This window comes from Numenius arquata, chromosome 33 (genome assembly GCF_964106895.1).
Source record: "Numenius arquata chromosome 33, bNumArq3.hap1.1, whole genome shotgun sequence".
NCBI classification, from domain to species: Eukaryota; Metazoa; Chordata; class Aves; order Charadriiformes; family Scolopacidae; genus Numenius; species Numenius arquata.
This window is the reverse complement of record NC_133608.1, coordinates 226214-240731: the sequence shown is the minus strand read 5'-3', so window position 1 is coordinate 240731 and position 14518 is coordinate 226214. Positions and strand designations below refer to the sequence as shown.

Genomic DNA, 14518 nt, shown 5'->3' with positions numbered 1-14518 from the left:
CGAGCTCACCAGGGTAAGGGGAAAAAACCACATCATTTTTCGGCACCTCGGTGCCACGAGGAAGGAGGCTCCGAACTGGGTTCGCCCGTCCCAGCGGGGACCGCGGCCAGCCCTGACTGGAGATTTCCAAGCTCTGGGGAAAGGAACAGGAACATCTGCGGGGTGTAATGATGGGGTTGTTTCTCATCCCTCGGGTTTGCTTACAGGGCTGTGGGGTGGGTTTTTTTCATGTTTTCTTTATTTTTTTTGCATGGACAAGTAGCACGGGCCTCAATTACGGGGTTTAAATTCTGACTCTATAAGGTAAAACATGCTTTAACTCAACCTGCTGCTTCACGCTGGGCTCTCCGCAAGACAGGAAGTTAATTACCAGAGAGGTATATGAGCTTTCGAAATTAATATTTAATGCTAGGATCCAGACGAATGGCTTGTCTGGTCTTGCTCCCAGCAATGCCCAGTGCATCAAAGAAATGCGAAAAGCCCTTCCTGAAACTCCAACTTATCTCTTCCCATCGAGGTTTTTCTACTGGTTTCGCTAAGTTTTCAATCGCAGCCTTGTTCCAGAGCTGGAAGGGGAGAGGGGAGTTGGTTCCCTCGTTGCGGAGGTGACTTCCCTGGTGATGCTCTGGGTGCTGAGCCCCACAGCCGCTGTGGGGCCCAGAAATTGCAGGGATTCCGGACGATCCCGCTCTTCCAGCCCCACAGCTGTATGTGCCTGCTTTTGAGGGGCGAGGAGTTTTTTCTGCCCAGTTCCAGGTGCTCTTTGCCCCTTGAGTCCCCACCTGATGTGGAGGGCTGGGGAAGCGCGGTGCAGAGAGCCGCCTTCGAAGCGGCTGCCCATTAAATTAGCCTTTTAAGCAATAAAAATGCTCAGGAAAAATGAGATATGTGTGCTCGGTGACCCAGAAGCAGCCGTCCCAGGGGCTGCAGCAGCTGCGGAGGCTCATAGTCTTCATCAGCTTGTTGTTTCGTGATGGTCTGATAAACCCTCCATGCCGCTGCTTTGTTTTTACGTTTCTGAAGGGGGACGTCTGGGACAACAGAAATAGTTTTGTCTGTCATCCCTGCGAAGCCGCGTGGGCCAGCCAGGGAGCATCTCTTATCAGATCTGGCAAACCTTATCTTCCTGCCGTGAGCGTTCAAGGTCTTGGTGCATCCTCGGGGCGGCTTTGAGGACGGCTGAGGACTCGGCCTGTGAGATGTGTAGCTCTGTCTGGGGTACAAAAGTGGTTTCCTGTTGCTCGTGTGGTTGTTTCTGTGTGTTTGAAGCTCCTCCCCAGCTCCGTCTGTGTCAAAGGCATTATCGTATTGTTCTGCATCTTCCCAGCTCGTTAATAGTTGGGGGGCACAACGCTAACGACACTCTCGTCCCTCTTTAGGACAGCAGCGATGAAGCACTGTTTCTACAATGAGACCGTGGGGTTCTTCTACAACAACAGCCGCAAAGAGCTGACCACCTACTGGAGGACGAAGGATGTGCTGGTGGTGGCCCTGGGCCTGACAGTGAGTGTCATCGTGCTCCTGACCAACCTGCTGGTCATCACCGCCATCATCATCAACCGGCGTTTCCACTACCCCATCTACTACCTGCTGGGCAACTTGGCGGCCGCCGACCTCTTCGCTGGCATCGCCTACATGTTTCTCATGTTCCACACGGGGCCCAGGACGGCGGAGCTCTCCCTGAAGACCTGGTTCATCCGTCAGAGCCTGCTGGACACCAGTTTGACAGCCTCTGTGGTGAACCTGCTGGCGATCGCTGTAGAGAGGCACCAGACTGTGTTCACGATGCAGTTACACAGCAAAATGTCCAACCAGCGCGTGATGATCCTCATCTTCTGCATCTGGGTGACGGCCCTGCTCCTGGGGCTCATCCCCTCCTACGGCTGGCACTGTCTCTGCGCCCTGGAGAAGTGCTCCAGCATGGCACCGCTCTACAGCAGGAGCTACCTGACCTTCTGGGCCATCTCCAACCTGGTCATCTTCCTCATCATGGTGGTTGTCTACACGCACATCTTCATCTACGTCAAGAGGAAGATGACGCGGATGTCCAAGCACACCAGCTTCCACCCCCGCTACAAGGAGACCATGATCAGCCTCGTCAAGACAGTCACCATTATCCTGAGTAAGTCAATCTAAAGGAGGGTTTGATAGACTCATAGAATCTGTTTGGGTTGGAAGGGACCTTTAAAGGTCATCTAGTCCTACACCCCTGCCATGAGCAGGGAGAAAAGCACTTTGGCTTTGTACATACACATCCTTCTGAAGCCAGAATCTTGGGACCCAACGGTTTTGAACAGTTAATTGTGAAAGTGAACTGATTTCCAATCGCAAATTCTTTAAAGCATCGATGGTAGCATTTTGGACGATTTCAAGCAGAGCAGAAATATTTACAGTAGCTTTTTCCAACTCAATAGCACCTGAAATGGGAAAGATGGCAGGCATAAATTGATGGAATTTTGTTGATCTTTTTACCAGAGAATTGATCCCAAAACACTTCTGGTGTGCAGGAGAATGTTTGTGCTAAAAGGTAGTAGTTAAATTTTTGGTTTGAAAGCCATAGAATCACAGAATGCTCTGGGGTTGGAAGGGACCTCTGGAGATCATCTCCTCCAACCCCCTGCCACAGCAGGGGCACCCAGAGCAGGTCCCACAGGGTCCCATCCAGGGCGGGTTGGAATGTCTCCAGAGATGGAGACTCCACCACCTCTCTGGGCAGCCTTTTCCAGGGCTCTGACACCCTCAAAGTCAAGAAGTTCCTCCTCATGTTGAGATGGAACTTCCCATGTTCCAGTTTGTGCCTGTTCCCTCTTGTCCTGTCACTGGGCACCACTGGAAAAAGACTGGCCCCATCCTCCTGACACCCACCCTTCAAGTATTTGGAGGCGTTGATCAGATCCCCCCTCAGTCTTCTCTTCTCCAGACTCAAAAGCCCCAGGTCCCTCAGCCTTTCCTCAGCAGAGAGATGCTCCAGGCCCCTCATCATCTTGGTAGCCCTTTGCTGGACCCTCTGCAGCAGTTCCCTGTCCTTCTGGAACTGGGGAGCCCAGAACTGGTCCCAGTGCTCCAGATGGGGCCTCCCCAGGGCAGGGCAGAGGGGGAGGATGACCTCCCTCCCTCCCTCCCTCCCTCCCTCCGCCTGCTGGTCACACTCTTCCTGATGCCCCCCAGGATGCCATTGGCCTTCTTGGCCACCAGGGCCCATTGCTGGCTCGTGGGCATCCTGTTGTCCACCAGGATCCTGATGCCACCAGGACTCCCAGGGTTTTTCCTCAGAGCTGCTCTCCAGCAGGTCACCCCCAACCTGTCCTGGTGCAGGGGGTTATTCCTCTCCAATAATATAGGGAGCAAGGTGTGCTCTTGTCCAAGTACCTGCCCCTTCTGGTGGAGGACTTTTCCACCCAGATGCGAGAATGATGGGACACCAGTGTGATTCCCCAACGTTTCCAGGAAAATATTCCTTGCACCATTGATGAGGATGATCAAATTTGAGTAGGCAAGTGTGGCTCATTTGCATACATATACAGCTGGTTATGTCACACCAGTTACAGGCAGTCTGATTGTTATTAGTATTTAACCAACCATTACCGTGTAGAATTAGGACCAGGGAGATTATAGTATCTTTGGCAAAACGCGCTATTAATGTTCCATGTGAGATTCCAGAGGGATGAAACATTTAAACCAACAGGGTTTGTAATCACCCATTTGTTTTTACAGATCCAAGTGGTTCTTAAATGGGATTAATTACAAACTCTGGTTTGATTATGGCATATAAAATGAAACCGGCTTTGTGTCCAACGATCCTCCATCCCGGGATGTGCGGGGCTGGGGAGGTAAACGTGCTTGGGACAACTGGGAGGACTGGGAAGGTTTGTTTCCCTGGTCTCTTGAGGATCCTGGGGTGGTGGTTTGGTTGGGCTGCTGAGGAACTCGACGGTTTTGGGGACTCTGGGTGAATTGTGTGGGAGCTGTCGTGGGAGCGACACGGCAGATGGGGGCGGACAAGCTCCTGCATCTCCCCCCTGCTCTGGTTAGGAGGGACGGGGGGGCTGTTACTGATGGGATGTGGGAATATCTGACTGTAAGTGCAGGTACTTTGCCCAAAAAAGAGATTTTATGTGCTCAACTCTAGTATGCTTCCTCCATGGAAGAGCAGCGTGGAATTGGGAGCTCTAATCAGGCCTTAATCAAGGAGCAGCACTTGGTGCATCCTCTATTAAAGGACAGAGGGAGGTTTGGGGCAGAAGTCACGAGGTGATGGGCAAAGAATGAGGGAGATGCATCCAAATTCCTTCCTGATAACGGAAACAAAGCACTGAACTTTGTTGGGATTGGGTTTTTTTGAGCCCTTCGGACCCCGGGTCTCAATCCATGGGGGTAAATACATCCCTGGGGGCTCTCAGCTCTTGGCTGGAGCAGGGGATCTCCAGCAGAGTGCGAACTGCCCCGTCTGCCTGTCTGTCTGTAGTGCAAATAGGGGCAAATCAGTGACTGGGAGGGTATTTACTGGGATATGTGCTGTCCTGCCCGGTGCTGTGCACTTACCGGGAGATCCTGGTGCGCGCGTCGTGCTTTCAACAGCCCGGCACCCCGACATTTCTTTAATCTGCTTTCGCCACGTGCTTTTAATGGTCCCACAACCTTTAAAGAAAGGGAAATAAATCAAAGCCGCTGGGATCTTCCGCAACCCCAGGCTCGTCTCTGGGCTTACGGTCACAACCCCTTGCCTGTAAATCTTTTCCTGATAAGCGCAGAATTTGCTCAGTCAGGGAAACCTTGTGGCTGCAAACAAAGAGTACTCCCTTGCGAGCTCCTGCTGGTGGTGCTGGGGGAGCAGTGGGGGGACTCCTGGGCTGCTTGGCGTGTCCCTGCTTGGGGGCTTGCCGTGTCCTGTCGTGACTTGTAAGCACTGAAACTGGAGTTTTCTGCTCGTTCCTGCCTTTCCCGGGGTGTTTTCTTCCTTCCCTCGCAATCTCTCCATCTCCCTTGCGCAGCTGGGAGGTCGTTACTGCTCTGGAGCCGACCAGATGCAGCACAGAGGGTCAGAGGGGCTGAAAAATGATTTAATTCATGTATTTTACACGGTCTACAGTGGAGAGAAAAGTTGTTTTGTTGCCCCCTTCCTTCCTGGATGCCACGGGAGGGTCACCCTGTGGTGTCGGAAGGATTCCTTAATTTTCTGGGGGTTCACAATATCAAGGGGAAGAGGGGCAGCAGGACGGGGACTCTGGCCAAGAAGGAAAATGTGATTTACACTTGGTGCATCGCCTTGTTTTGGGGGACCCTTTTCCTCTTGGTGTCCCCCTCATCCTGGCTTGGCCCCCCTGCCTTTATCTTCTGCCTCGAGCAAGGGAAAAGCCAGGGTGAGAGGAGGCTTCGGAAGAGCTGCCGTGGTTTCACGGGGAGTTTTGACCGGTGTGTGGGGAGGGACGGGGTGGGGAAGGAACAAAATGGGGAAAATTGAAGGAAAATGAAGAGTTTATCAGGCCTTTGGGGCTCTGGCAGCCCGAGAGTGTTCCCCTTCCTCTGCAGGACAGTGAATCGGGGTCATTCTGCACAGGTCCCTTGCACGGGAGGGAATTGCTCTCAGCGTAGAGAAAGTTGAGGCTGCAGAGGGTTTGTTGTTTTTTTTTTTTCTTTCCCCTCCCTGCGAAAGCCCTGGTGTCAAGCCTTCTCCACCCTCGTTTCCCCGGCCTTCTGCAAACTTGGACTCTGCACAGAGGAATATTTTGCGCCTTATGCATCAGAGGGTGTAGCCACTGGTGAGCGTGCGAGGAAGCCGAGGGTGCGGTGGGAGCCGTCCGTGCCACTTCACTGCACCGGCCAGGGAGCCACCGGGTGATAATCCTGCAGGTCCCAAGCATCGGGAACAGGTCTAGGTCCTGACCTGGAAACCAATAATGAGTCCAAAGTCCATATGGAAACGAGGGGGGAATCTTCCCGCAGGCGGGTTGGGTGACACAGGGTGCGATGGGGACTGAGTCCTTAGTGACCACGCTGTGTTCGATTATTAAGAGTTCAAGCTTCTCTCTGAATACTTCAACTTCCATTAAGGAACAAGGAAATCAGCTGGATTTACAGGCAAAGGCCCAAAACTTTAGGTTTGAGGCCTTCCCCCCCCCCCCCCCTTCTCATTTTTAATATTCCTCTGGTTTTATTTCATGCCGCCGGGAGCCAGTCGCTGGAGAATCTGGCTTTCCTCGTGGATGCTGAAAACCTGGCTAAGAATGAAGTTACATCACTAAGAAATGGAGGTCCCTTTTCTTGCAGGGGGAAGGTAGAATTATTGGAGCTTCCTTCATGACAGCCAGGAGTCAACCTGGTGCAGCCGCTAACTTTAAAGGAGGTGAAGCCAGCGGGGAAAGCTGCCTGGGCCAGATGTGGGGGCTGCTCTGCCGGCCGCCCGGGAGCACGAGTCGCTTCGATACAAAGGGTTACGCAGTGCAGTGGCCCGAAATCAGGGGGGGGACACTCCCAGAAACCCAGGAGATCCCTCCCCAGTGTTGCTTTGACTCCTTACTGGTTCAGCATCTCACTCAACCACAGCATTAAAATTCAGCCCTTGGGTTTCGGTGCAGCTCCTCTGGCTGTTGCTCTTTCCTGGCAGATGTTTGGTGGTTTTTATTTTTTTTGGTTTTTATTTTTTTTTTTTTAAGCAAAGGGTGTAGTTGCAAAAGTTTTTTTTCCCCAGCAAGTCTGGTTCCCGTCCACCCTTTCCCAGCAGACCCAGCAGGGTGCAGCTCCCGTGCTTCCAGATCCAACCTCACGCCCGACCTCCAGGAGCACCGACGGGGCGAGTGCTCCGTTTGCGTCAGCTTGAAAAATCATGACCATAAAAAGAGGGTTTAGGAGCCGCGGGCACCTCCCTCTCCGTCATGCAAAACAGCAATTAGCCTTTTTGCCAAAGAGCTTTGCAGGTGGTGGCGAGAGGAGAGGATCAGCCCGGCTGAATCAGTGGTGGAGCCCGTCCAGCCTTTGGCTGTTTTCTTGCTCGGCCTGTGGCTGGGAGTGAGATTTCACGGGTCGCCCAAAAAGTTGGCAGGGACTTTTCTTAATTAAAGCCCCCCTAAACTCTATGGACAGCGGAGATGATTTATTTCAAGATGTATCACTCTGACTCTTTCCCAATTTTATGGCCTGTTCCCCTTTTTGGAGGGATTGGCACGTAAATAGGAAATATAAACACTTTTTATCTTCACTCTAAATGCGATGATGGGGATGAGGGGAGGTAAGAGAAACTTGGGACTGTTGTTCTGAGTGAATGGGGGGAAAAAAAACCCCAATGCCTCCACTTCAGTGTTTGTTGGTTGAATCCTCGGTCTTCTCCCAAAGCAAAAATATAGAGTGAAACTGTTTTTTTTTTTCCCCCCTATTTAACTTTTTTCACAAGATAAACCACCGGAGATCCCACTGGGCATCTTTCTGGTGAGTGACCGGGGCAGGGCCAGGAACCTGCTGTTTTTAACTCTCTCTAACAGGGTTTTTTTTCTCCCCCCCCAGGTGCCTTTGTCATCTGCTGGACCCCGGGCCAAGTCGTGCTCCTCCTGGACGGCTTGGGCTGCAAGAGCTGCAACGTCCTCGCGGTGGAGAAATACGTCCTTCTGCTGGCAGAGATCAACTCCTTGATAAACGCCATCGTCTACTCTTACAGGGACAACGAGATGCGCAGCACCTTCCGGAGGATCCTCTGCTTTGTCTGTTACAGGAATTCCAAATACACCCCCACGGTGGTGAAGCTGAACACCACGGACCGCAGAACGCTCTCTCAGAACGGGCACTTCACGGTGGATTCCTCTATTTAAGCTCTTGCTCGGCCGCTGCTTTCCGAGCGGGAGAGCAGAGCCTGGGAACGACCTGCTTCTAAAGCAGCGGAGACTCCTTTTTTTTTGTTTGTTTGTTTTTTACGTGCTCAAGCATAACTATTTCCTTAGAATACTTGTCATCGGTAAAGGACAAGATGCTTTTAAAGGAACCGCTGGATGGCGCGTGGCTTAGGAACAAGGGTACTTTGAGTAGTGTTCTTATTAAAGACTCCTATTTCTAATGCCAAGTTGATTTAATTTAGCAGCCGCTAGAACCACGCCACGTGCAGCAGGAATCTCGCAACCAGCAACGTGTTTTCTCTCGGTAATTCAGTATTACAGCCCTCGGAAACAGCGGGCTCTCCAAAGAGCCCGAGCTCTTCAGCTTCACGCGGTGCTTCCTAAAGGGAGCCGCTCTAGTGTTTCCCCACAGAGTCCTATTCGGGTGGCGTTCCACCCCCTTGATTCTCCCCGAGGCCTCTGCCGAGAGGAATCGGTGCGAGTCGCTTCCCCAGAAGCAGATTCCCATTCTCTGCGGTGTCTGTTGCCAAATTTCAAAGGGTTTCGGGGCTCGGGAAGGGTGTTTTAGGAGCAGCTAATTATTTCCTAAGAAGGAGAGCGGTGCTTAAGGAGCTGCAGTCGTGTTTGTGTCTCACTAAGTGATACCATGTGGCATTCACAAGTTCGTTGCTTATTCATAAACGCGGGGTGAGTCATTTTCCCACTAAAGCATCTCTCTACGCGCTGGAAGCCCTTGGGGACGGGTTTAGGTTGGATTCCAGGACAATCAGTGTTTTGCCTTGGGTTTGAACGCACGGTTTGTCCCTTAATACTCACCCTCTCCCATGATGTGTTAACAGGCTGCTCACAGGTCGTCCCTCTCTCTCTCTCAGCAAAGCACCACCAGAAATTAGCAGTATTAATTAATATTAGCGCACGTGGGTTCTAATTTTGCGAGTAAGTCCATTGGCTGCATCCGAGACACGATGTGAAGTGGTGCTTTGGTGGTGAGGCCACGGCTGGAGGGCAGAGGTTCTGCTCCAGGAACGATATTCACGGCTGAGAAAGTGGAAATAATTCTCCGGGTTTCCCTCACTTTCTGGCTGTTAAACTTCGAACGGTGGGAATGTGCCCGTGTCCGTCCAAAACCCAAAGTCAGTGGCTTCTGTGAGAGCAGAGAGAGGCGCTAAGGGAAGGCAGGGTTGGAAATATTGTCTAAATTTATCATTTCAGGGGTCTTTATAAAATAAAATAGCCCTTTTCTGTCAGATGATCAGCTCCCTGACTGATCCCCTCAGCTGCCTTTGCAGAAAAGACGATTTACTGGAGGTATTTTTTCTCAAACGTGTGTGTATGGACTTTTTCTTGCAGAAGGTGGTCAGGAAGCGACGGTGTTAAGGTGACAATCGCCTAAAACACTCTGAATATGGTTCCTTCTCCATGTCCCAGAGACTTTTCCAATAAACATGTTGTCCTGGGTTTTAGGAAAAAAACCAAAAAACCACCACTTGGAATTTTACCCTGTCTCCCAGCTCTGGGATAAACCCCATCCTCCCGTTGTGTGGGGTGATGCTGGATGGGAGGGATAATCCTTGCAGCCGCTGTCACTTGTGTGATGACACCGGCAGGGCTCTGTGTGTGTGTCCGGAGGGGTTACAGCCTCTGGAAAGACGGGAAAAAGGACTGGGGAAAGGAATTTTCAGCCTTGGTCCAGTATTTCCAGGCACCAGACTTGGCTGGTTTGGGGAGATTTCACCCCCTTAAAGCGCAGCCTTAGAGAAGGAATAATTTTATTTTTTTTTTATTGCCAAAGATGGCTTCTAGTTGCTTTTATTTTGCTTGGAGAACGCTGTTATCGGGGTAGAGGAACACACTGTGTGTACACACGGCGGTGGAAGCAGGTGGTGAATTACCAGTAGCGGGAGGAAAGCTGTTACTGGGAGCCCTGGAGAACAAACTCAGACCTGTTTCTGCTTTCCTGAACGCCCCCAAAGCGCATGAAGGGCACGAGTCCTGCTTCATGCAAAGCTGATTTTCTAATTAAATACCTGCCGAGCTCTGCTTTGATTACCAAAGGGGGAAGGAGGAAATGGGGACGCTGACATTGCCGAGGTGTGGGATTAGAAAAGGCTGATTTAACTGGGATGTGTGTAAAGAATCGACTGCCCCGCGTCGGGGTGGGAATGGATTTTGTCGCGGGTGAGATGACACTTGGCTCCTAAAAGAGCTGTAATTGGCTTTTATGCCCAATTGGGCCTTTAATAAGCTGGACTCGTTCTGCCCCCGAGGGATCTGGACGCTGGCCTGACCTCAGCCTTCTGCCGGCTTTAATTCACCAGCAACAAACTCCCGATGTTTTATCATCACCTTAAAGAGAGGATCATCTCTGAGGTTTGGGGTTTTTTGGGGTTTTTTCAGTATTTTAAATGGTTTATTTCAATTTAGCCTCACTGCCCAAAGCAGTATAAATACCCAAGAACTGTCGTACACAACAGTGAGGGAAAGGAAATTCTACGGAGGGTTTGACCGGTTTATCCCAAGCAGAATATCCCGAATGCCCTGAGGCTGTCAACGCTTTGTGTTTAAAATATTCTGTATAAAAACAGACTCTGCTGAATAACGGTCACTGAAAGTACAAGTGCAGCTCGATGCACGATTTCACAAAGGTAAATAGCAACTGATTAGTGCAAAGAGAAGGGAAAAAAAAAAAAAAAGTCCCAAACCTTTAATGGAGCTTGTTTGATGAGTTTTGAGTGTTTCCCAGCGAGGGCTGGTGCCCGTCGGGGAGGGAGGCGCGTTGCCTGGAATTCTTCAATGAGATTTCTCTTCTCCGGGGACTTGGGACCTGTGGATTTCCTGGTTGTTTCCCTCTGGCTGTAACGGAGGAGAGAGCAGAAAATCAGGAGTCGGAGAAACCGGCCCGGAAAGTACAGTTTTCAGTGAGATTTGAAAAGAAATGGTGAATCGATGGGGCAGAAGAGATGGGAAGAGGGTTTTAACAGCCCTTCCAGTGCTGAAGGTGGGGAAGGGAGAGGGGGAGATATAAATGGTGCATATAGAACGTGCTTCCCAAAAAAAGAGGGGTTTAGGCTGTTTGATATTCCACCTGACTATTTTCTAGCTTTATTTGGAAACACAGCCCATGTCTGACAACTCGGAGCCACCCTGGTTTCCACTCGCCCTTTTGTGCCCCTAAAGAAGGTGCTGCAGCAAAGGGTGCGGTGGTCCCTGATGACACGGTCCTTTCCCAAAGCCGCTCAGAAGACTTTCAATCTAATTTTCTCCTCGTGTGCGGAGCTGGATGCTGCCAAGTTTATGGCATCGCTTGGTTTTTTAACTCTCAATCCACCATCCATGGTGTGTTGGGCTTAAATGTGGCCACATCCCTCTTTTCAGTTTGAGAAGAATCCCTCCCTTTTTTAAAATCGCAGCATGAAACTGCTTTTAAAGGTTCATCACCTATTTTTTAAGAGGAAATTTCCCTGAAATTAGTGTTTGGGGGTGGTTTTTGTGGCTTTTTTCTCTTTTTTTTTTTTTTTTGAGGCATGTGAGATTTTTATTCTAGACCTATCGTGTGATGGGTGGGAGGAAGGAAGAGATACCTCGGACCGATTTTTAAAGGGATCAAATGTGAGAACACCCAACTGGATCAAAGATGGGCCATGGAGCTCCAGGAATGAGAGGTCGTGCCTCGCCGACTGGTTGGAATTCCTGAAGGAAGCGGCTGCCAAAAGGAATAGGGATTTTGGTGTGGGGTTTTTTTTGGGGGGGAGGGTAGCACTGGAAGCTAATGCTGTAGGGACTGATGGACTCCGAAGGTTTATTTTATTGAAGGGGGGGGCGAGGAAAAGAAATCCAACAACAAAAAAACCTGCAAGAAGGGGAAAAGCCAGGAGAACAAGGGGGAAAGCGAGATTATTAAGGAGAAGCAGGTGATGGGGGGGGGTTCTTTGTTTTTAAACTTCAGCTTGTCATCTCTGTGACCTACTGAGACATGGAAAACAAAAATCAAAGTTTTTGATAGACTGTAAGTATAGCCGATGCAAAAAAATCTGCTTTTTGGAGTCAGTTGTGCTTTTCTGAGTGGTTTTAATACAGGAATACCAGGGCTGAGGGTTTATTTTTAATGAGCGAGGCTGGCTGGTGTGAGAGCTGGGTCCCCTGGTCTGCATGACGGTGGTAGATGGTTTGAGAGCCCACCCACACCTCTGTGTTGTGCTCCTTTAGCTGAGGGAGGTGCTTTTTGAGCACCCAAAGCTTTTATGGGATGAATTCTTCTCGGTTTAGGACACAATTAGTGCAGTTGGGAAGCGAAGCCTGGTGTCTCCGCAGTGGATTGGGGGGTTGTAGCCAAAGATACTTTAAGAAAGGTCCCGCTGATGGTGGAATAATGACTTCCCGGGGTATTTCTGCGAAGAGTTTGTCTATAAAAAGCACAACGTGGAGCTGCAGCGCTTGTGTTTCACCACTCCCCGCTCCCACACGATACATGAGTGTGAATTCTGTGAGCAAAAGTGAGCAGGACCCGTGTCTTGTCTCACCCCAAAGCTGTTACAGCCCAAGCCCAGCTTCAAATGGAGTTTCTGGAAGGTGATGCTTCTCCAACTGGTGGTTTTGACCAGGTTTTGTCCTTAGGCTGTGGCCATCATGGGGAATATGGTGGGTACCAGAAAGAAGAGGTGATGAGGAGGCTCTGAATCACCTGCACTTCCCAGCAGGGGAAATAAAACTGTCCTTTACTTGTTCACACCCATTTCCCGATAAATCTCACCTCAGAACCCTTTCTGTCACAGTGACCGAGCATCCAGTTGACTTCTGCTCGGCTTGGAGCGGTTGGTTGAGCTGCCTTGGCCCTTTTCATGGTAGAACCAGCCCAACTGCCCTCGATTCCAGTGAACAGAGGAAAAACCCGGAATACAAACTGGAAAAAAACCATAAGATTTCTCAGATTTTCCTGGCATTAGGCTGGAACGTGCCTGTAGCCGTCTCGAACGCTGCAAAATGTCCCCATCACACCCTCGATGTCCCAAGCGCTACAGGGGACCAAAGTCCAAAGGCAGCAGGAGATCATCTTCCTCCTGAGTTTCGTAATCGTGGGCTTGTCTAGATTTCAGGGCCACCAACCAGGAAGTAAGAGGAGCTCACACCCTGGGTTTTGCTCTGGTACAGTCATTTATTTCTGTGAAATTATTTATTTAGTGCTCCCCAGCCCTGATTTTTAGCGCTTTTCTCTCGGTGGGAGCATTGCAGCGTGGCGGAGCGGCGGGATCTGGGGGTGCCGGTGGGGAATTGGCTGCTGAGCTGTTCGGTGACAGAGAAACAGAAATGCTTTTGGCGCCGCTGCTTTTCTCTTCTCGCCCTCTCCGTCCCTCGGGGACCTGCACCTGAAGAGGTGCTCGCTCTTCTCTTCTCTCTGGCTGTCAGGGAAATCGCACTTTTTCTTGTAAATAGTCAGATATCAAAGACGCATCCCTGTATCTTGGTGTTTTCTGGCACGGGCTGTTGCGAGTGTAACGCAGCTTTCAGTGCTAAATCAGTTTTATTTTACTATTTCCTTAACCTGGCCGTAAGAAGGGACTTAGTTCACAGCCCAAATCAAAGTAAAACCCATCAGTGTTTGGAAATGGTTCTGTCAAAACACCCTGGTGGGTCACGGCGAGTCCAAGAGGCATCTCACAAATACGGAGGCCAAAACCAGAGCACCCCAGAGCCCTGGAAGGGGTGTCCTGGGGGTTCCAATGGTGACCTGTGTCCCCACAGGGGGTGTGTTGCCTGTGTAGTCACCTTCATCTGCTGTGACAGCACTTGATGTCCCCGAGGCTGTTGCAGCAGCAGACAAGGGAGGCATAAGGAACTCAGGGTTGAAGCTGGAGAACGAAGAGCCACGAGCAGAAGCCGGGAGCAGGGCGATAAGGATGGGATGCAGCTCTCCGGAGCCCACGGAGCTCTCTCCAAGCGGCGGCTTGAAATGGTGAGTGTGTGATTCTCCTCGGAAGCAGCTCACGAGTCCCCTTACTGGCAGGAAAACCTCGGCAGCCGCGGCTGTAGCCTCCCTCCGCCGGGAGGCAATCTCAGACAAGCTTTTCCCTCTCCCGGTGTTTTCCTCTTCTCCGCCTGACGCACTGCTTCGTGTCCCCTTTTTCTGCCAAGGAGGGGAAACGCAACCTCCCATCGGCCTGCTGTCCTATCGGCCCTTTTCAATACTCTTATTGGCGCTTTTCAATGCTCCGTGGAGGGGCTGGGTCACCCAAGCTGTCACCAGCATGTGAATCTAGCAGCGGGGTGACATTAGTTGTGGCAGCGGAGCCTGTTTCCCACAACTTCCCTGTTGGTTTTGGGACTGATCGAAGCGCCCACTGATCCCTGAAACCAAGCTCATAAGCTCCAACTTATAGAACATCGACAGCAAGTGATGTGAGAGCAGGTGTGTGTTTCTGCCCATGTGAATCACAGACTGGTTTGGGTGGGAAGGGACCTGAAAGCCCCCCCAGTGCCACCCCCTGCCCTGGGCAGGGACACCTCCCACCAGACCAGGTCGCTCCAAGCCCCCTCCAACCTTGGCCTTGAACCCCTCCAGGGATGGGGCAGCCACAGCTTCTCTGGGCAACCTCGGCCAGGCTCTCATCACCCTCACAGCAAAGAAGTTCTTCCCCACATCTCATCTCAATCTCCCCTTTTTCAGCTTAAAACCCTTCCCCCTCGTCCCATGGCTCCCCTCC

General features: G+C 51.1%; 1 protein-coding gene across 2 annotated transcripts; it reads left to right on the top strand.

Annotated features, from left to right (window-relative positions):
* Nucleotides 1–1383: 1383 nt before the first annotated feature.
* Nucleotides 1384–12881, top strand: LPAR2 (lysophosphatidic acid receptor 2). Of its 2 annotated transcripts, XM_074165157.1 has the most exons (4): nucleotides 1390–2122; nucleotides 7498–7691; nucleotides 10685–10704; nucleotides 12839–12881. In XM_074165157.1, the coding sequence occupies exons 1-4, from the start codon at nucleotides 1390–1392 to the stop codon at nucleotides 12879–12881; spliced, it is 990 nt and encodes a 329-aa protein (XP_074021258.1). The 2 variants fall into 2 exon arrangements, with proteins under 2 accessions (XP_074021259.1, XP_074021258.1); XM_074165158.1 differs by lacking the exons at nucleotides 10685–10704; nucleotides 12839–12881 and having other exon boundaries at nucleotides 1384–2122; nucleotides 7498–7799.
* Nucleotides 12882–14518: the final 1637 nt, after the last annotated feature.

Bases quoted from the DNA above. Each gene is read 5' to 3' on its own strand.
- LPAR2 (XM_074165158.1), top strand. From the start codon at position 1,390: ATGAAGCACTGTTTCTACAATGAGACCGTGGGGTTCTTCTACAACAAC. The intron at 2,123-7,497 runs GTAAGTCAATCT...CTCCCCCCCCAG, and splicing joins GACAGTCACCATTATCCTGA to GTGCCTTTGTCATCTGCTGG.